Source organism: Heliangelus exortis, chromosome 3 (assembly GCF_036169615.1).
Source record: "Heliangelus exortis chromosome 3, bHelExo1.hap1, whole genome shotgun sequence".
Taxonomy (NCBI): Eukaryota; Metazoa; Chordata; class Aves; order Apodiformes; family Trochilidae; genus Heliangelus; species Heliangelus exortis.
The window spans coordinates 112,823,926-112,846,359 of NC_092424.1; the positions used below are offsets into that span (position 1 = coordinate 112,823,926).

Genomic DNA, 22,434 nt, shown 5'->3' on the forward strand with positions numbered 1-22,434 from the left:
CAGCAGCAGTTGGGAGCTGGAGGCAGGAACACACAGATTCAGGCTGGCATGGATCAGGAGCACAGGCAGAGGAAGGGATGGAATCCTCCCAGGATGCCAAAACAAACAGGGAGAGGGGAAGAAGGGGAAGCAGGAAGGGCTTTGACCCTGGTGATCCCTCCAATTTCTCCTGAGTATGAGGTGTATGGGATGGAATACTCTGTTTGGTCAATTCTGGCATCTATCTTGTCCGTTCCTCCCCGAAGGAGGCTGCAGGTGGGACCTCTTTACTCCTTCTGGAAGGCAAAATGTTGCTCAGAGCTGAGCAGTTCCTTGGTTCTGCTGTAACTATAACCATGGAGTGGGATCAGTCCCAGCAGCAGCCACTGCCTGAGAAACTTGCTGTTCATTTCAGCAAGTGCAGCTCCTGACAAGAGACTGGGCTGAAAGCAAAAGTACAAGACAGAAAATCCCAAACCAGGACACTTCTCTAATCCTTCCCACTTTTCCTCTGCCTCATCTTTATCTCTGCTTGAAGAGGGGAAAGCTGTGATTTGAGCAATACACTGCTGCCATGACTCTTTGTTTTCTTGTATCTACCTCCACCTCTGCCTGAATGGAGGCCCCATATCGATGGAATGTGTTGGGATTGAAGCTGCCAAGTAACTTTCATGGTGTCTTTTTTATTGTGGATGATATTGCAGCTTTTTTTAAAGGCTCAGTGATATTCAAGTCTTGAGAGATTTGGTATTATTTGTATTATTTTGGTATTATTTGTATTATTAATTTCTTGTGAGCTTGGAGTTCGTATTTGCAAAAACTGCATCAGAAGAAACTTGCGTGTTCCCCCCATTCCAGAGCATGTTCCCATTTTACTGCTAACCATTCCTATTTATGCATCCAGATATTTAGAAATAAACCAGGAATAGCTGGAGCAGAGGTCCCCTTGTATAATTTGTCAAAGTTAATCACTCTTGGTCTGCCATTTAGCTTGTGCACTTCTGATAATGCATAGGTGAGGGCAGGGTGTTTAATAAACCGAAAGCAGGAGAAAGGTTGTTGTTCCATTTGCAACATAAAAAATACTTCCTTCTTGAGAAAGTTGGAGAGAAAGAGTTTGTTCAGCACTGTTTCAGAACCCTGCTTCCCCTAGCAGTGATCATGACAAAGCAGAAAGCCTGCATTGTTATTCTCTTTGCACATCTGTAGTTAAAATCCAGCAAGAGCAGAGGAGGTGTGGTCACACCCAGAGACCCTGTAGGCAAGTCTGAGCTGCTTACCAGTGCTAGGAACAGAGGAACTACAGTTCTGGGTGTTCAATCAGACAGAAGCTTTTTCTCAGAGAGAGAAGAAGTGAATTTTTTTTTCCCAGGTAGAACAGAAGTGTATTTAATAGGTAAATTGAGCCTGCCAATAATTACAATTGTGTTAAGTTGTTTTCGATTCCCTTTTCTCCACATTTTGTCAATGGTGGATTTTTTTTTTTTTTTTTTGCTTTTATTTGACGTGGAATTTTGGCTTTCTTGCTAGGATTCTAAAAATCCTTGTCAATAACCTTTCCTGGGTGTTCTTCTCAGCAGCATCTTTGCATGACTCATCTCTGCATTAATTCAACAGGCCAGTTCTTAACCCTGCGAGGCGCCAACTCAGCATAAACAGTGACCATGCCCCTTAAATCATTCTTCATAACGATCTCTTTGGTCAAGAATTTAATGTCTCTACTTGTCAATACTCAAGGCAAGTCACCTAGGGCTCTGTGAATAAAAAAAACCCACCACCTCCAAACTAGCAAATGCTTTTTCTGCTGGTTAAGCAGTCACCTTGCAATGAAGGAAGTTAATCCTTTCTCTGCATCTGAAATACAAACGAGGAAATTATTTGTCTCCAAGTGAAAATCTTTTAACTCTTACAAATCTACTTCAGCTGAAATACATTAAAACCTGTTTTCCTTAAAGCAATATTTTCTTTTTTTTTTTTTTCTTTTTTTTTTTTTTGCTTCCCTGCAGGGTTTTGCACAAAGTTTCCTCCGAAGAATGTCTCACCGAAGTTCCATTCCTGGCTGTGGTGTCACTTTTGAGATAGTCTCAAATATTCCAGAGGTGAATAAAGAAATCTGAGTGTCTGAAATGGGCTAAGAACCCCTAGGTTTCTGATTCCTCCCTTATTTTGAGCATGCTGGCTCTTGCTGCTGCAAGGATAAATTATGGTCCTTATAGACAGGGCACATTCCTTATTCCTTGACTTAGCAGCAACCTATTCCTTATCAGTGTCACTATGGCTTTTGTTGGGTGAGCATCTATTTGCTTAGATCCTTGAAAAAAAAAACCCACATCTCTCTTTAGAGAGAGAAAAGGGGGAAGTCAAGATGAGGAGGTAAAGTGCATAATGTATGGAGTATGAGAATATGTAATAAAAATAACAAAGTGGCTTTTTCAAAGTAATATCTTTGTGCCACTCTTGATTCCTTGGCATGTTCATAGTTAGATGCTAATCCTTGCCTCCCAAACAGATGCTCTCTCAGAGCACTTGTAAAAACATTAACACATGAAGAGCCAAAAGTCTGATTGCTGCCTGCCTGTCTTTTCTGTTCTGTATTGAGATACATTGAGATGTATCTCAAGCAATGTTCTATTTTCCTGCAAGTCACTTGAAATCTTGTTTTCCTCACAAGGATAAGTGACTCCCAGGATAAGTAATGTGTAGGAGCACTTTTTAATTACAAAATGTCTGAGTGCAGCCCTTTTGAGAATCAATGGCAATGTTTCACTGGGAGGCTCTCAAAACCCAACAAAACCAACAGAACAATAAACATCTAAAAATTGAGATACCTGTGACAAATTTCAAAATAACAAGGCTTATATTGAGAGTTCTCCTGGGACATCTGAATCTGCCCCTAACAGTAAGGGGAAAAAAAAAATATTGACTCCTGTATGCCCTGTGTGTTTTTAAAAATGTGTATTGAGAGCAGCCAGGCAGAAAGGGACCTGGGAGTCTGGATTGCCAGGAAGCTGAAGAGGAGCCAGCAGTGTGCCCAGGTGGCCAAGAAGGCCAATGGCATCCTGGGCTGTGTCAGGAAGAGCGTGGCCAGCAGGTCCAGGGAAGGGATTCTGCCCCTGTGCTCAGCCCTGGGGAGGCCACAGCTTGAGTCCTGTGTCCAGTTCTGGGCCCCTCAGCTGAGGAAGGAGATTGAGGTGCTGGAGCAGGTCCAGAGAAGAGCAAGGAGGCTGGGAAGGGATCCAGCACAAGTGCTGTGAGGAAGGGCTGAGGGAGCTGGGGGTGTTGAGGCTGGAGAAGAGGAGGCTCAGGGGAGACCTCATCACTCTCTCCAACTCCCTGAAAGGAGGTTGGAGCCAGGGGGGGGTTGGGCTCTTTTCCCAGGCAACTCTCAGCAAGACAAGAGGGCACAAGAGGGCTCAAGTTGTGCCAGGGGAGGTTTAGGTTGGACATTAGAAAGAATTTCTTTCTGGAGAGGGTGCTCAGGCATTGGAATGGGCTGCCCAGGGAAGGGGTGGATTCTCCATCCCTGGAGATATTTCAAAAGAGCCTGGATGTGGCACTCAGTGCCATGGGCTGGGAACCACGGGGGGAGTGGATCAAGGGTTGGACTTGATGAGCTCTGAGGTCCCTTCCAACCCAGCCTATTCTATAATTCTATGATTCTATTCTTCAGGATTGGTGTGGGAGATTTTGAGTTTATGTTGAAAGGATGTCATTTCTCCTTCCTAGGATGCTCAGGGAGCTGAAGAACGAGAGGCACTAGCCAGGATGGCAGCAAATGTTGAAGATGCAGCTTCAGCTGACTCTGAAGCCTACATTGAGAAGTATTTGAGGAGTGTGCTGGCTGTAGAGAACATTCTCACCTTGGATCGTCTGCGCCAGGTCAGGTTTTAAAGCTGTAACAGAGAGCAGAGATCATTAGGGCAGTGCAAACCTTCTCATAAGTGCATCCAATGGATAACAAAACCAAAACCACCACTTCAGTGCATATTTCATCCTTAGAAAGTGTGCCTGTGGCAAAGATCCAGAGAAGGAAATGTAGCTCTCCTTAACAGGGATGTTCTCACTCAGCTACCTGCTGGATGGATGGGACTGGGAGCTTTATATTAAATACAGTGTCATGAGGTCCTGAATTTGGTTTTGCATTGCTAATCATGGTTTCAAAAAAGTGTGGGATTACCTTTTGCTTTCTGAAGCTTGGGCTTTTGCAATAATTTCTGACATAGCTAGTGTAATTCTTGTCATTTTGCCCATATTCTTGCTTGAAGTAACCAAACCCACCCTGTCACTAAGTAAGATATTGATTGGGTTAATCTTAAGTACTGAGACTTGAGCTGTTTACCAGGAAAAATACAGGAGAGAAAAACATTTATTGAAAAATTGTTATTCTGCAAGCACAGAAGAAAGTTATGCAAAACCAATCTGGAGAATGTGCCTACCTTCTATAAATAAATGGAGAAGTTTGATGCACTCCAAGTGTTGAAAGCAAGTTCCCTGTTGGATGTAATTAGTTTAAAGGATTAAAATAGAAGCTCAGTTAGGAAAGGGAGTCTTTGCATCTGAAACAGTCATCTCCAAGAATCAGAACTAGCTGTAGGATCCTTCATGTGGCAGTCAGCAAAGTACTGGGTGTTAAAGCAGCCACGTTAGGTGCAACTTTTAGGTTATGGAGGATTTACAGAGAGGAGCCTTTTTTTTGTAGAGACAACACTATCCTGGGATGACTGGAGCTTAACTTCTTGCAAAACATGCATATTTGACTTGTTTTTGCTTCTCTGTGATTGGCAGGAGGTTGCTGTCAAAGAGCAGCTAATGGGAAAAGGAAAACTCTGCCGCAGGAGCCTGAGCTCTCCCAATGTGAATCGGGTGAGGATTCTGTGCTGGCATCTGCAGCAGATTGAGGGCAGCAGGTCCAGCCTTTCAATTACAGGTCCCTGTGATGCCAGAGCCATGGAGTATTGCAATAAATTTCCTCCTCTTTGACCCTTCTGTTTGTCTGTGCTGCTTGAGAGCATGTAAATCGTTAAGCAGAGACAAAATCTGCACATATTCTGCTTTCATCATGCAAGCCAGTGTGCTTGAAAGCAACCCCATCAACCCAGCCTACCTGTAAAAAAAAAATCTTGGAAGTCCTGCATTAATTTTTTTTCCTAATTTGAAAGAAAAAAAAAAAAATAATCCTTTGATAGAACTGGTAATCAAACGTCCCAAAATCTGGCTCCTTCCAGGTCAGTAGTGGGGCTTTCACCTTTCATCCCTTGGATTTCAGTTCTGCTTTAGTTGCAAAATCTTTTATTCTGTTTGTCAAGGGGCATATTTATCAGTTGTGTAAGTTTTTGTTAGGAAATAATTCTGCTTCTCTTCACTATTTCAGCTTTCTGGAAGCCGTCAGGATTTAGGACCCCTCTATAACCTGAGCAGCAACAGGGTAAGTACCTGAGGATCTCCTGGGAAACCTGTAGGAAAAAAATGTATTTACACCAGTTACAGGGACATAAGTGGGAAATACCTGTAAAAAAATGAGGCACCCATGAGCTCTTTGTATCCTTGGGGCTATTCCTAGGAAATTTGTAACTTTGGACCTCTTTGGACCTCTGCTCTTGGATGTCCTATGGCAGACCTGGGCTGAGCAGATGGGATGAAAATAATATTATCACACAGGAGGGGAGATTTTCTCATTGTCAAGTTTTAGAGCTCTTCCAGAGCTTTTATCTGGGTGGAGACAAAGCTGGTTAAGGGGTAAATTTCAGTTCATATGTAAATTCAGGTCCACCTCTAGGACAGAGTGAAAGCCTTCCTGAGGCTTGCAGTGGGTGTTATTTCAGCCCATCACACTTCTTTAAAATAACAGTATAGATCAAAAATAGTCCTTTAAAAAGTGAAGGACTAATTTATACTTATTTTCCAAAGCCTAGGTAAAGGGAAAGCTCTTCTCCTGATAGGTAATTCTGCCCTGGGAGTGGGTAGTCATTTTAAAAAGGGGAATCTAGGCACATTAATACATAATGCAGCTGCATGGAATAATAGGATTTTGATGGAGTGCTCAAGCATTGGTTGCTAAATCTGCTGTATCTGATCCATGTAGAGAATGCTAAAATATTTGCAGGTGATAAAGTGCTTAGAGGGACTTTGTTTGGAGAGAACTGTGGGATGTTTCAATATTATAGGGTTTTAAAGTAAACATTTTAAGACCAGAGTTCTTACTGATTTCTGTTTTTCTCCTCCCTTCCCCTCACTGATTTCTCTCATTGCATGTTTCAGAGTCCAAAGGTCCCAGCAGAGGTAATGCATTAGGTCCACCTAATGAGTGGGATAATAATTTTATCTCACTATAAAGTTTATTTTGCTCACTTGAATGCTTTCACTTCCTGCTTTGGAGATGCTGCTGGTGGGGTCTTGTTTGCATAGTACCCAGCAAGTGAGTTTTTTCCATTGAAAAGCTTGTCATTAATGCAGTGGGAAACTGGTACCAACTGGTACCAAAAGTTTCTCCTTTTGGGTGCATCTTGTGGTTTGTTACAGAGCTGTTCAGTGCCATTTCTCACAGTTCTTTGGACAAGGTGAAGTTATCTCAAAAATGGCCCCATCTCAGCTAAAATAAAATAATAAAAAAGACATCAAATCAAGTATATACACTCCAGTCATGTGCCCATTAGCCTGGAGATGAGATAAATGCTGAAAATTTCTTCTAAAATTTTCTCAGGCTTGATGGCTTCGGATAGTTCAGAGTTAACAACTCTTCGATTTCTACAAAAAAATGGCTTTAAATTCCTCTTGGGCCAATGGAAAACATGTTTGTCATTAGTGACATGTTAACACTCTTTGTCCCCTTGGTTGTCCCAACCTTTGGTTAACCAGAGTTAATGGGCAGTGCTTTGCATGGGGTTTTGCAGCTTTTTGCTGTGGCTGATGGAGCCTGCACCGTGGAGCAGAGATTGTGTAACTTACTCCTTGCTTGCAGTCTGCTTCCTCTCAAGGCACTTGTTACTCACGACAGGGAGGGTGTAAATCCCCTGGGAGAATTATTTAATATTTCAGATGGATCCGTGGCTCAGTTGCTGTGGGGAGAGGAGCAAAGCACTTGGCATCACACCAAAAATTTTGCCAAATTTTAAATGTGCCTTGAGCACACAGGTGACATGCAGCACACCAGTGATACCAGTTCCATCTGGGTTAGCACAGTGGTCTGAGAATGGCTTGATCTGCAGAGTTTCAGCTCAGTTTGATGTCCTTGAAACTTGCAGAGAAACTCAGTGAAAACCAGGTTTTCTCCAGACATCACAAATTGTTATTTTACCAGGAATTTGGTTTTGTTTACAAGTGGCTCTAATAAGTTTATCTTCATCAAGTGGTTTTATGTATCCTAAGAAACATCAGTCACAGGATAATAAAACCATCCTGAGCTGGGTGGGGAACTGATCTGAGTACTTTAATATGAGTGGAAACCCTCAACACATTTCAGAATATCCCTCTCCTTTCATTCCATTACTTCCTTTTTCTCTCTGGTTTTAACAGTATCATTCCTTGCATTCCTGCTCTCTTTTTTCTGTGGATTTTTAGCCCTGTGGAAAGGGCTCTTGAATCCCTGAATGTACAGCACCATTCTGTGCACTGTGAAGGACTCATTCCCTTGTGAAAAAATAATATTAAGTTAGGGTGAGAAGTAAAGGTGGTGTTGATGCAACTAAAAGAGGCAGAAAAAGTTTCCAGAAGTAGAACCCAGATTCATCCTACAACCACAGTTGAATCTTTGGTACCACAAACATGGATGGGTGGTCACAGCCCCAGGCAGTATGGGTTTGGAACATCTTGGAAAAATGTTAAGGATTGTCTTTATGTCCTGACACCACAGAGAGCTTCCAACGAGCAAGGTGATTCTTATACTGAGATATGTGAAAGTCACCATTGGGATTTTTGAAAAAAAAAAAAAATAAATAAAAATAACTGAGAGGATTAAGCCACCTAACTGTCTGAGAAGGCAAGGAGATGCCTTCTGGATTTCCTTCAGAATCCAGAAGGTCCTACAGATGTTTCATATTAGCTTAATGGGACTGCATTTAGTCTCACTTCTCAAGTTATATCTGCTTGCTTAAATGAAAAAAAAACCAATTTTTGCTCCTTTATCCCAACAGGTATGGTTACAGGAGAGTGAGGTGAATTTTATTTCATTTTGCACACCAGCACAGTTCAGGTGCTGCAGGAAAATAAAGTCTCTTAGTGCTGATACAAGATACAGAGCTGCATTTTTACATTCCAGGCTGTTTGCAGTGGAGGTTTCAAAAAGTCATTTGACTTCAACTGGATGAATCAGATGCACAAGTAATGGAAAGCAGCTCTGACTTGTTTTACTGATCTTCTTCAGGCTGTCCTCACATACTGATGAAAAATTTCATTAGCTGTTCTTGAAATACCTTTGCACAAGAGCTGTTACATCTTTGACATCCATCCCTCCTGCCCCAAAGATCCAGTAGTTTGTAGCTCAAAATCCTGGTACCCAAAAGCCAAGTAAGACAAAGTTGTGCCATTTAACCTTCAGATTTTCCTGAGGGTTTTTTTTTTTTCACCAAATTTGTGCCCTGTAAACCAATTTGAGAGGTGTCCCTGCCCATTGGAGTAGATGATCTCTAAGGTCCCTTCCAACCTCAGTCATTCTGTGATTTTATGAATTAAAAATCTCATTGTTGATGAGAACAAGTGCCTTTTGCCCCAGCTCTATGCTTATATCTGTGCTACATGGCCACCTTTTCCAATGCTTTTTCTCAACTGCTAAAATAATAAACCACAGGTTCTATTAATTTCTCTTGCCCAGTAGCAGCATTTTAATGGTCTGTCAACTTCAAGAAAAGAATTGTTGTCAGGTAAAGCCTACAGTTTAGTGATCATCCATAGTTGCTCCAAAGATTCTGTGCATGTTGGTGGTGACCTAAAATGAATTCTCTGATGGTTTTTTTGTGGAGGGTGTGTGAAAGAAGGGAAGGCACAGGAGAAGAAGAAGATCTTCTAGAAATAAAATACTTTATAAACAGCTCTCTGTCAAAATACATCAAGGAATATGTGCTCTTCCAGTGGCTATTTTTGATTTTTTTAAATTAAGTCACTTGACCTCTGTTTGGTCACTTGGCAGAGACCAAGTGTATTCATGAAATGATGGCTCCTCTGGGCAAATGATTTACAAGTTTCCTTCCCTTCTCTCACCACCCTTCTGGATAGACAGCAGATTCACAGCACTTGAATAATACCAAGTGCTTAGACCTAAAGTTTAACCATCTCAGTTAGTGAGTGCACAAAGTAATCATGTGAGTGCTGTAGAACATCCATATGTGAAACTTGGGAACTTCATCAAGTTAATATAGTTAATAATTCTTTTTTTTTTTCTTTTTGTGAGATTGAGATGGGTTATCTTTCAAACCAGTTCAGTAAAATCAATCATTCATGAACTACTTTCTGCCTCTGCAGATTCTTTGTGTGCCTGTTGGCACTTTCAGTTGCTTTCAGTATTTTCTTTAGCAAAAGTTTCTTTTTCTCTGATTTATCTTCTTCTTGATGCTTTGTTGTCATTTGACTTGAGGTTCACCTGACCCCCAACAAATCTGACTTTCAGCTGAAAGTTGTCATCTTTCTACTCCCTCCAAAGCAAAAAAACCCAACATGCATGTGGCCAGACAAATCCTATTCTCATGTGCTTATTCCTGTTCTTGGAACCTGCATTTTATTTAACCTGACAATAGGCCAAACATTAAATTAAAATTATGTAGAAAATACAGTCATCCATAATATTAAGACTGAAGCAAAATTTCATAAGGATCCTAAAAAAAAGAAGTCCTGCCTGTACAGAAAAAATATTCTGAAAGTGTTTTCCTCTTTTTCTTACCTGCTCCAATATTTTAATCATTCTCAAAAAAGATCTAGGAAATAAGATATTTGCCTGAAATGATTTTTCTTGAGACAGTCAAGGGCACTTCTGACTCAACAAGTCATGATTCAGAAAATAATTCAATTGCTTCTTACCTGCACAAAGTCAGGGTTCTAGTAAGCTTAGAAAACCCACCTATAATAATTGTTGTTTCTTGTGTCTCTTGTGGTCTCCAGAAGCACTAAGGCTTGGCCTATAAAGAGAAAATTATTAAAACATGTCACCTGTGTCCCCTTATCTTTAGTAAGTGGATCATTATCATTATCCTGTGATCCTAATCAAACTTCTTTATGCCCTCCCACCCCCCAAAAAAAGCCTTCAGGTGCTTTGCACTCTTCCAGAGTTCTTTTTCTTAGCTTAATACCAACATTTACCAGGCTGGTTGCAGATCAGACCAGACCAGACAGCAACAAAACTGAGTCCCTCAAGATGTTTGAGTCCTGTGATCACTTCCCACCAAGTAGCTGGTTATGATTTTCTTTCTTTTCTTCAGCACCACTGAGCTGTTGTGTCCCAAAAATACTGAATTACACTGAAATATTTTCCCCACCTGGGTAGAGCATGAATTCTTTTCTCACATTTTGACTCTTCTGCAAACTTATAACCCATCAGTGAGCCCCAGAGAAGGAGACTTCAGAAAACATTGTGGCTGTCAAAAGGAGGAAGGGGCCAATCTCTTTTTGGGGGTACCCAGGAACAGGACAAGGAATAATGGGTTGGAGCTGGAATATAGGAAGTTCCAGCTCAAGATGAGGAAAAACTTCTGGAGTGTGAGGGTGAGGTTGTTTTCAGTGTCTCCTGCAACCCATGAAATGGTCCAGATGGGGGGCTAAGAAAGGAGGCTCTGAAGCAATGTGGTCAGGCCACCTGAAAGAAACCTTCATTACCTGAAACTCAAAAACCTGAAACCTCAAAAACCTTCAGCAAAAACCTGAAAAATGTCTTTCTGAGCAGTGGAATAGGAAAGGCTGTTTCATAGCAGCATTTTGTGGAAAGAATTCTCCAGACATAGGCATGGCTTTTTGGTGTGTTTAAGACATAAATGAGTTGTAGGTCAAATATAATGCTTAAGTTGGGTGTTTAGGGCTGAGTAGAAGAGATCTGTCACCCATGCTGATAGAGCAGGAAGCTTGCAAGAAGAGCTTAAAACACCAAAGTCTTTAAAAAGACAAAACTAAACAACCCCCCTGGTATTAATGCTGCTCCCAGCCTGGCTTCCATCACTTTTGGGATTCAGGATGGCTGCCTCCAGCCAGCTCAGACATCCTTTAGTCTTCAGGTATCCCAAATGTTGCTTCACTGAATCAGTGCCTGGCTCTCCCTCCAATAACAGAGATTTTAGGTAGGGGAGGTCTGAAGATTGGTGCTGCTCAGCAGAACTGCAAGTTACTTGCTATGCAGGGCAGGAGAGCTTCTGTGGGACTAACTTATAGATCCAAATGGAAATGATTTTTGCTCTGGGCTGCTCAGTGTGACCTTCAACCCACTGGAGAAATCTATGCCTCCTATCCTAGCTTATTTATTATTTGTGAAACATTCATGACTTCAAGTTACAGTTAAGATTAGTTTAGCTGCCTGTCATTTTTCTCTTCAAGGTCAAGATTATTTCCTTGCATCCAACAAGCATGAAGCTTCTTAAAAAAGGGGCATTTCCCACTCTCTTTGCCCAGGAGAAAGAATTTCTAAAACTTGTGGTCTGGGATGTACCATTCTGCCCTTTAGGAAATGTTTTTTCACAGTTTTTCTTTCAATTTGTCAGGCATTAGAATGGCCCAGGACAGTGGTGGAGTCCCCATCCCTGGAGGCATTTAAAAGGCATTTGGACCTGGTCCTTAAGGACATGGTTTAGTAGTTAGATTATGGTGTTGGTCAAAGGCTGGACTGGGTGATTTTGAAGGTCTCTTCCAACCTAAACATTCTGTGATTCCTTGTGACTCCTTTCCAGTACCTTTGCTGTACCACCTCACTGTGAAAATCCTTCTCTTTCTGTTCTGTCTTTTAAAAAGAAAAGATTCAGGTACAGCTACAATGTGTTCCTCACAAGAGCAGATATTGTACCAGTGACTTTATTCATCAGAAGTGGCATCAGAATTCAGTTTATAGGAGTTTTGCTGCACCTTTTGCTGTCTTTGCAACCTCTTGAATCTAGAAAGGTGAAACTTTGCAAGCTTGTGGTCCTGAGGGCACTATCTGAACAGGACAGTACTTTTCCACAAGACATGGAGACTTCTTGTAGTGTCTCTAAATTAATATTGAATGGCCTTAAGATCTCCTATAAAGTAAATTAGCATCATATAGCTTTATTATTTCTCTTCAGCAGTGCAAACAGACTGCTTTGGACTTCCTGTAGCAGAAGTTTGCAGGGTATCACATAGATTTAGATGCTAAGAAAAAATTCTTCACCATAAGAGTGGTGAGACCCTGGCACAGGTTGCCCAGAGAAGTGGTGGAAGTCCCATCCATCCCTGGAAGTTTTTAAGGCCAGGCTGGATGGAAGAGGCTCTGAGCAACCTGATCTGCTGGGAGGTGTTATAACCAAGCAGGGGTTATAGCTACATGATCTTTAATGTCCCTTCCAACCCTTACAGTTCTTTCATTCCATTATTTTAGTGCCAGCTTTTCAGCAACACCTTTTTTTTTCAGCACACCTGACGTGGGGCTCACTTTGGGGAAGCAATAAAGTGTCCTGTACCCACATGAAACTTGCAGCAGAGAGACCCTCTGGCTGGTCATTTAGTGCAGGCAAATCTATAAAAGATTTTACATCTCAAGATGATGGAGTTAGGGGAAAAAAAATCCAAACTATTTGGCCATGTAGTTTCTTGACACTTGTGCACCAGTGTGAAATACCAGCTTGGAGATGCTCTTTGTTAGCCAAGATACTTTGTCACCAAGCCAGTTTCTGACCCAGAAGATGGAGGTGAAAGATGAAAAACCCCAGTGGACTGTTGAGAAAGGGAGAGATATCTCACCTCACATGCAGAATGATGTGTCCCCTCCCTTGGGATCCCTCTGAAACCCAACTAGAAAATCCAAGGACCTTGGGGACCCAGATGGCCTCCAGCCTGCTCAGTCACTGCTTCTTCCTACCTCATCTGTACTTCCAGACTCAGTCTGAAAATCATTGTGTTTCATCTTCATTAACCACCTCACAACTCTAACCTGTCTTTCCCTTTTTCCTGACTCCTGGTACCTGCAGTTTGTTGTCCTGTATTCCATCTCCTCCTTTTTTTTTTTTTTTTTTTTTTTTTTTTCAGGCTGTTAAAGTCTATTGCAGTACCCAAGTTGTTCCCTCTTGATCTAATCAGCTCATCCATTATCTGACCCTGGGCCCTAATGTCCAGCCTCTAGGTCTAAGATCATGTTTTTTCTCTTCTTCAGAGTTCTGTCTGCCCTCACCTCTTCTCTCTGAATCTTTAAACACCCAGGTTTCATCTGGGACTGTTTCCTGAGTCTATCCACAAAATATTTGGGAACTTTGGACAGAAAACTACTATTTCATTTTCACCTGGCTGTAAATTTTCACCTTGGTTTTAACTTCCAAAATGCAGAACCACTCTCATCTTAAGGTCCACAAGGACCTTTTTATGTGCCTGGATGCTGGTGGGAACTGAGGGTGCTTCTCTGTGCAGGACTGGGTGCTCCAACCAACAGTGCCTCTGGGGAAGGTTCTTTTTTTTTTCTTTTTCAAGCTCTGTGCATTCTGAACTTTGCAAAGGCTGGCTTGGTTATGGAGGTGTTGCTGTGCTCTTGCTGGTGTATTATCTTTAAAAAAGGCAATTTTTTTTTTTTCCCTTAGGGCCGATGGGAGAGTCAGCAAGATGTGTCCCAAGGTGCCACAAATCCCAGTAGAGGCATCAGCCCAACTCGTGCCTCTCTCCCAGGCTCTGCACAGCAAAACCACTCTCCTGACCCAGGTAAAGGCTTTCCTTAAGCTAAAAAAAAAAAAACTTAAAAAAAAATTATCTGACTGTCAGATAAAGCTGAGCTTTCAGAGATGCAGAGAAATTTCTTCTCCAGAGCAATCAATGTTCATGCAGCTCCCTCCATGTGAATATTTGGCATCTGTGGCAAAGCTGCTCAGACTCCAGGTTATTCCAAATAAACTTTCTTTTAAATCTCTTACTAGTTCTGTTAAATTCCACCTGATATGAAGATGCAGTCTTACCCCAGGGACTCAATTTCTAAAGCCAAAATTTAGCTGTGCTCAGGAAGTGTCCTTTGTTAAGCAACAAAACCAGCAAAGACAATAAGGCTGCTAATATTTTTTTTTTTTAAATAAGCAGCACTGGAATTGAATTATTTTGCAGCTGATATGTCTAGTGTGTAACTGAGAGTGTGAAGAGACAGTGTGGTGATGTTTTTGTATGTTAAACTAGATTTTCTCTATGGGGGAGTAGTGTGGAAAAACCAGCAGTATGAGTAAGAATTGGATACCCCTAACATGTTTTTTTCCTTTACTTGGATCTTCTCATATTTTATTTCTATTAAGTTTTCTAATTGTCATTAGAGTTGCATGCTGTGTGGACATGCTTTTTTCCATTTTCCTTTTTTTTTTTTTCCCTTGTTTGACAATTTATAAAGCATTTTTTTTGTTCCAGTTGCAAACACCATGCAATAGAAAAAAAATAATTCTGTATACTGGGGCCAAAGATTAAAACCTACCCAAAATCATTTGTCCCTGTTGAGGCAAGCACTCAATGTTTTTTGTGGCTATTGCTTTGACCACTGGAAGATGTTTTAGACTAAAATGATAAGAGTTTTCTAATAATTTTTTAAGCTTGGGATGGGCTTATGTTTTTTCCTTTCCCCAGCATAACTGTTTTCCTTTTTTTTCATTCTTCCCACAGGTATCAGTAGTCTTGCTGCTTCCTACCTGAACCCTGTCAAGTCCTTTGTGCCTCAGATGCCAAAGCTGCTGAAATCTCTCTTTCCTCTTCGAGATGAGAAAAAGGGCAGGCAGACCTCTCCTCTTGCACAGCAGGTAAAGAATTAAATCAAACAGGCTCTGCAGTAATATTGGTGAGTGCTGTTAGACTTGCTGGCAAAGTGCTATTTTATATGTTGTTGCAGTGCAAACCAAGCTTTTAGTCATAGTAAAGCCTCCTGATGCATTTCCCCCTCCATTCTGTCCAGAGATAGTGGAGCTGTTTAAAACTTATTGATACACTCAGCCCACTTGGCTTTTTCAGAGTGCCAAGTACACTCCCAGTGTGATGGATGGTAATACCACTTGCAGCAACAATAGTAAAATTTATGAAGTGCACTTAGTGTTGTTTGTGTATTGCCAAGTGGAAAATGTAATTCTATTTTTAATTTGTTATTTCATACACCATTCCCCCCCTCCCTCCCCTCACCCCAGCTCATGTCACCTTTTGTCTTCTGCTGGGTACTTTGGACAGTTGCTTTTGTTTATTCTCTTATCTGGTCCACGTGTCAGAGAAGCATTTGAATTTTTTTTATTTAGTATTATTTTATTTTATTTTTTTATTCTTTGGATGCTGTGCTGCAAAATTCCATCTGCTCCAGATGTGACTTCTGTGCTCTGAGCAGTAACTACACACTAGAAACACACCAGAAAACATCAAGGAAACAGATGAAATACAGAATCCTCTTAGAAAAAACATTTCCTCCTTTATTCAAGTGTCTGTAGCTTGCTTATAAAGGAGTAATCCTGTGCCATGTAAGTCTGGAAGATTTAAAAAAACTATTATAGGGAGAAATCTGGACAGATCTCACTTGTTAAAGTGGAATCCATTCTGCCCAGCTCATTCTGCTGCTTTCTTGTTCACTCTTCTCTGATTCTGGTTAACATAGAATCATAGAATCATAGAATCCTAGGGGTTGGAAGGGACCTGGAAAGATCATCTAGTCCAACCCCCCCTGCCAGAGCAGGGCCCCCTAGAGTACATCCCCTAGGAACGTGTCCAGGCGGGTTTTGAATGTCTCCAGTGAAGGAGACTCCACAACCCCCCTGGGCAGCCTGTTCCAGGGCTCTGTCACCCTTACAGTAAAAAAATTTTTTCTGATATTCAACTTGAACCTCCTATGCTCCAATTTACACCCATTACCCCTTGTCCTATCACTGGTCACCACTGAGAAAAGCCTAACTCCATCTCCCTGACACTCACCCCTTACATATTTGAAAACATTGATGAGGTCACCCCTCAGTCCTCCTTTTCTCCAAACTAAAGAGCCCCAGCTCCCTCAGCCTTTCCTCATAAGGGAGATGTTCCACTCCCTTAATCATCTCAGTAGCTCTGCACTGGACTCTTTCAAGCACTTCCCTGTCCTTCTTGAACTGAGGGGCCCAGAACTGGACACAATACTCCAGGTGTGGCCTCACCAATGCAGAATAGAGGGGGAGGAGAACCTCTCTTGACCTACTAAACATAACATAACATAACCACTTCACTGAGACCTCTCCATACCTCTTGACATGCAGGCAAATGTTTTAAGGGGGATCTTTCTCAAAATGAAGCAAACAAACCCTAAAATCCCCAAACAACAATTATTTCTTTTTGTGATCGGATCCAGACTTTCTGAATTTGGGGTTATATGGAAGTCCAAGGATTAGAGGAAGTTGTTTTGTTGTTGTAGAAGTACAGTGAAATAGTAAATAAATAAATTGGAAAAAAAATATAATAACACTTAAGTATATTTAAAGTAAGTTGTGATAGTCCCAGCAGAAATAAAACTAAGGCAGATTCAGAATATTTTTAGTTTCATGTTTTATTCCTACAAAGTACCAGAAAATTTTACTCCCAGATTTTACCTAATTTCAGGCTTTGCATTTTCATGTTGCCTTTTGCTTACAGCAACCTCGATGTTGAGGCTGGGATCGTGTAACTTACTGATCTAGGAAAAGCAGAGAATTCAAAGCAAGAGAGTGGCTTTCTTAGAGGTAGTCTGGAATAAAGATGCAAACAGGAGCTCTTTGCAATTGGAGTGAGAGCTGGGATGAAAAATGAGGCTTCATTTCCTGCCTCTACTGTTCCCACTCCTTCCCACTGCTCAAGATCAGTCTATTCTATGTCTTTAAGTCAGTTTTTTTAACTGCAGTGACACCTATTTAAAGATCCTTCCTTTCCTCTCATCTCCTCTCCTCTCCTCTCCTCTCTCTCCTTTCCTTCCTTTCCTTTCCTTCTTTCCTTTCCTTTCCTTTTTCCTTTCCTTTCCTTCTTCCTTTCCTTTCCTTTCCTTTCTTTCCTTTCCTTTCCTTTCCTTTCTTTCTCCTTTCTTTCCTTTCCTTTCCTTGCCTTTCCTTTCCTTTCCTTCCTTTCCTTTCCTTTCCTTTCTTTCCTTCCTTTTCCTTTTCCTTTCCTTTTCCTTTTTCCTTTTCCTTTTCCTTTTCCTTTTCCTTTTCCTTTCCTTTCTTTTCCTTTTCCTTTTCCTTTTCCTTTCCTTTTCCTTTTCTTTTCCTTTTCCTTTTCCTTTTCCTTTTCCTTTTCTTTTCCTTTTCCTTTTCCTTTTCCTTTTCCTTTTCCTTTTCCTTTTCCTTTTCCTTCTTCCTCTCCATTCCTTTCCTTTCCTTTTTTTTCCTTTCTTTTCTCTCTTCTTTTCTCTTTTCTCTTTTCTTTCCTTTTCTTTTCTTCTCTTTTCTTTTCTTCTCTTCTCTTTCTTCTTTCTTTTCTTTTCTTTTCTTTTCTTTTCTTTTTTCTTTTCTTTTCTTTTCTTTTCTTTTCTTTTCTTTTCTTTTCTTTTCTTTTCTTTCCTTTTCTTTTCTTTTCTTTTCTTTTCTTTTCTTTTCTTTTCTTTTCTTTTCTTTTCTTTTCTTTCTTTTCTCTTCTTTCTCTTCTCTTCTCTTCTCTTCTCTTCTCTTCTCTTCTCTTCTCTTCTTTTCTTTTCTTTTCTTTTCTTTTCTTTTCTTTTCTTTTCTTTCTTTTCTTTTCTTTTCTTTTCTTTTCTTTTCTTTTCTTTTCTTTTCTCTTTTCTTTTCTTTTCTTTCTTTTCTTTTCTTTTCTTTTCTTTTCTTTTCTCTTCCCTTCTCTTCTCTTCTCTTCTCTTCTCTTCTCTTCTCTTCTCTTCTCTTCTCTTCTCTTCTCTTCTCTTCTCTTCTCCTCTTCTCTCTTCTCCTCTTCTCTTCTTCTATCTATCTATCTATTATTATTATTATTATTATTATTATTATTATTATTATTATTATTATTAATTATAGCTTCATACACAGTCCCTTCAGCTGGAACCAACCTTTCAATAAACACCCCAAAACTAGCTTGACAAAATGGTCTTTTCCTGGGCTGCTTTTATTTTACAGACACTGCTTTGCCTGCCTTTCAGAAATGTTCAGAGAGATTCCAGGGGAGGTGGTGGCAGCTCACAAAATTGCTGTCTTTGACCTTCTGAGGCAAGTTTAGTAACTAATCTGGAAAATAATGAACCGCAATTAATGAAATCTGCTCTCGTATTCAAGTGTGTTTCTCAGACAGCACATAAAATAATTGAAAGAACTTCCTGCTCTCTAATTAGTTAGATTGAATTAATTTGGCATAATAGGATTCTTTCTGTAACCAGCAGAACGGCTTCCGATGAAGCTGTTTATGTACCTAAAAGATTGGTTCTGATGAAGCTGTTTATATACTTTTAACTTAGAAAATACCTATTTTGTCCATTATCTGTTGCCCTTAAATTAATTGCCAGGAGTCTGTAAATAAATCAAAAAGCCAACCATTTAAACCTTTTTAGATTGCTGGAGTTGCTTTTTTTTTTTTTTTTTTTTTTTTTCCCCAAGTCTGTTTTTTAAAAAGCTGAAGAATGTCCAGGATTTAAAGCCTTACCAAGCCTTATTGCTGCTGAGGAAAAGTTTAAAATACTTGTTTAAAATATGCAGGTGGATGGAGAATCAGAGTTTTGTCTCTTTGTTCTTCATTACATTATGTACATGCTCTTGAAGCTTGACTTTTTTTTTTTTTTATTAACATGCTGAGGCTTTCATAGTGTGCACCCAGCAGAATTACTGTTCTTTACCTCCTGACCCTGTTGATCTCCAGGTACTGCCTGTGTAATTACATTTTAGGGCATCATTGGGTGCTGACATTAAGAATGTACATATTAAATTTCAGTTTCTGTGTCTTGACATTGCTGGGGCAGAAGCACATTCCTCTGACCAAAGGATATTGGTCACCTTCATACTTGAGAATCTTGTTGGATGCTCAAATGTCTCTTTGTTAGCAAGTGGCTTAAATGAGAAATTTTAAGTCTATGTTAAAAAAAAATAAACTATTTGAATTTCCCTGTGCTAAAAAAAAAAAAAAAAAAATTAAAATATTTGAATTTCCCTGGGCTAATGTAATTCATTTTTGTTTTGTGGTATAGAAATTCAGACATGTGACCCGTGGAGCAGCTCTCAATTTTTTTCCCTTTCACCTTTGGATGCAGACATAGTAATTAATCTTAAAAAATAATGAAATGCAGTTAATGAAAAGCTATCTAAGGAGACAAAAGCCCTTTTCTGGCAGTGCATTAAAAAGTAACAGTTTCATGGATGTGCATGGTGTGTATTATAATTGCTAGAACTGACATTCCTTAATCAAATGTAAATAATGTGGCCCTGGAGAACCTTCTTTAAAATCTCAAAGTCTCTTTTTTTCAGAGTTTCAAATGAGGAATCATTTGGATGCTTTAATCAGCACAGCTCCCCAGAACCTCTGTGGCCAGCTGAGCTCCTATGTGTCCAGTTCTTCTGACTGAGTTTTGATTTCTTTCTGAGTTCAGTTTTCACTATCACCCCCACACAAATAGTTTTTAATGAGTGTGGAAAACCAGCTTTTAAAGCTCTTGGAGCAAACCACTGAAACTTCTTTATGAACTAACTTGAAGATGGTTCTGAATTACCCTTTTCATCTGCCTGGAGCTAGGAGTGGAGGAATTTAACTGTGCAGAAAGGGATCTGGTTAATTTTGCATGAAGTGCATTAGAAATGTGGGTCCCAGAAATATTATTGCAGGCTGAAATGCTGCACATACAAAAGGTGGAGGAAGAGAGTTTTGTTTGGATTCATATTTAAATCCACAGTGTCTTCAGAGGAGAAAACAAAGAAACTCCCCAACTTATCCAAGTCGTACAGGGTTTTAATTCTCCTTGTGGAATGCAGGAGGTTTTATATTTCAGTGAAATGCAGGAGGTTTTATATTTCAGTGATTAATGACTTCAAAATTATTTTAAAATTAAGGGCAGGGAGGAATATTGTTGGGGGGAGAGAGACCTATTTTAAATGGGGGACCTTTTCCAAGTGGATTGTGCTTTTTTGGCTCTGTACTAGGGGATTCTGAATTCCTCTTGTTTTGCTGTGTGTCTGCTGCAAGGATTTTATCCTGGGTGCTCAAACCTGGTTTAAATCTACATTTAATGAAGTAACTGTTCTCCCCTGCTGCAGAAGTTTCCAATAGCTGGTTTTAAATGGTGATGTGAACATTATAGTGTCAGTGTGACAGTCCTGGAGCTCAGTCACTCCTTTTTTGCATCTAGTAAAGCATGGAGAAGAGCAGTGGAAGTTTTCTGATGTCTTTAGGAAGTTTTCTGATGCAGTCTTTAGGACTGCATCAGCTATAACCTTGGCTCAACCATTTCTGAAGACTGGAGAATAATTCTTGCCCATTCTAGCTCAGTCTTTGCCATTAACTACTGAATCTTCTGCACTTTGGGTGTTAACATTGAGGGATTTTCATCTGGTGATGAGAAGTCAAAAGGCTTCGTACTGGAGTCACCAATCAGCCCTCTCAGAGTCATTTTCCAACATGTTTAATGGCACAGAAGTGCCTAATGTGTTTTTCTGAGTTGGTTGAAGAGCCTGCCACTATATATCTGCAATATAGGGTGTGAAAAAGAGTTCCTTCTAGATTAACTGTGCCTCTGTAAGCAGGGTGAGATATGCCTTGGGTTTTCATGTCCACCATCACACCAGTTTGGTCCCCAGGTTACAATAATCATGACGTGGCTTTTGGTGACATCAGAGCATGTACAAACTGACCTCTCATCTCCCCAGCAAATCCTGTGCAAAAGCACTCTCAGCAATCCTTGTGAAGTCCCAGCAAGAAAGCAGCAGCTCTTAGGAAAAAGGAAGGGTTTGTTCTGCAGAGTTTCAAAGAGGCTTTAAAGTGATTTGCTTTCAAGTTTTCTCTTACTCCCTGTTTTGTCAGCTTGGTTGAAAAAATCCTGCCAAAAATTATCACTTTCCAAGGGTCATGTTTTGCCATTGGATAAATATATATGTGTCTAGTTGCTCTCTACAAACATTTAGTGACAGAATTTGGCTCACCATTCAGAAATCTTTTTCAGCCAGCAAATGTCTTCCCAGATAGTCAAACACGTTGTTTACAGGATCTCCCCCCAAATAACTCAATTACATTTCATTACAAAGATTTGTTTTAATACTCCTGCTACCCCAATGGGGGTGTTCCTGCCCATCTGGTTCTTGTCAGCACCAAAGTTGGGCAAGTGCCACTTCTCATAATTGCTTTTTTCTCCGTTTTTTTTTTTTCCTAAACACTGCTTGGCAAAGTTGGAGTAGTTGTGAGATGTTTTGTTCTGTCAGGGGGAGAACTTAATGAGGAATGATTAAAGTGTAACGGGTTTATTTCTTTTGCTGTCTGATATCCACTGGATTTTCAGATTTCATGGATTTGCCTAAGTCTGAAAGGTTTTGAGAGATTAAAAAAAAAAAAAATCGCTTTCCTCTCTTTATTTGTTTTAAAGGAAGAAAGGGAAATCAAAGGAACTGAGAAATATCTTTAAATACTTTTTCTTAGTCCAATTCTGAGTGCTTATCTCTGGAAAATAAATAATGCTAGACCTCAGACTAGACTTGGAGAATATGGGGAAAAAAATCAAGTTGTGTTTCAGTGCCAGTCAGAGAGCCTGGAGCTGGTTGTAGCTCCTGAAACAAGATCTGTTGAAAAAAAAAATGCTGTTTCCCCTGCAATATCAAATCACAAACAGTAGCCTGGAAGCAGCAAGGACAGTGTTTCTTCCTCTGAGATGTTTTCCTCCTTTCTGAGATGCCAAAACTTGTGCTTTTAGCACTGGCCCATGGAGATCTGTAACTTGGATAATCTGAATTCAAGAGCCTGGGCTTCTCACTGAGGTTCAGCTGCACCTCTGCAAAAGGTTTGAAGTGCTCTGGAAGTGCCTGCCTAGGGATTAGCCCTAATGCATTGTGACTCCAGATATTTTTTCATTTAAAAGGGGGTATTCATAGCTTGGCTTTGCCCTCCCATGATAGACTGACCCATGGTTGAAGAGGAGAGAGGGTTCTGCCAAATACTCATCTCCCTTTACCAAGCTTCAATTAAACCTAAAATTTGCAGGCTTTTCTCACAAAAAAAAAAAAAAAAAAAAAAAAAATTTAATTCCTCTCCTCTCTAGTCTTTTTAAAAGTGAAACACTTGACTATTTTGACAATCAGGTTATCTTTGTGTGTCTGAGTTGATACTTGGGACAAGACAGAGCACTCACACCTCATTGCTCTCAGCTATCTCTGGGCTCATCCAAAAGCCAGGACTAGAGGTTTTTTTTGAGGTTAATATTTTGTCTTAGGAGCCTGCCAC

General features: G+C 40.3%; 1 protein-coding gene across 8 annotated transcripts in view; it reads left to right on the forward strand.

Moving 5' to 3' along the window:
* KIF13B (kinesin family member 13B) overlaps window positions 1–22,434 on the forward strand; it is a 143,256-nt gene that overhangs the window by 109,655 nt on the left and 11,167 nt on the right. For 4 of the 8 annotated variants that reach the window (XM_071742211.1, XM_071742215.1, XM_071742216.1 and 1 more), the window contains exons 32-38: window positions 1,986–2,078; window positions 3,706–3,858; window positions 4,765–4,842; window positions 5,351–5,404; window positions 6,238–6,258; window positions 13,689–13,806; window positions 14,740–14,873. In XM_071742211.1, coding sequence (XP_071598312.1) covers window positions 1,986–2,078; window positions 3,706–3,858; window positions 4,765–4,842; window positions 5,351–5,404; window positions 6,238–6,258; window positions 13,689–13,806; window positions 14,740–14,873 — 651 coding nt within the window. The remainder of the gene's footprint in view (window positions 1–1,985; window positions 2,079–3,705; window positions 3,859–4,764; window positions 4,843–5,350; window positions 5,405–6,237; window positions 6,259–13,688; window positions 13,807–14,739; window positions 14,874–22,434) is intronic. The other 4 variants (XM_071742213.1, XM_071742217.1, XM_071742218.1 and 1 more) reach the window with 1 other exon arrangement.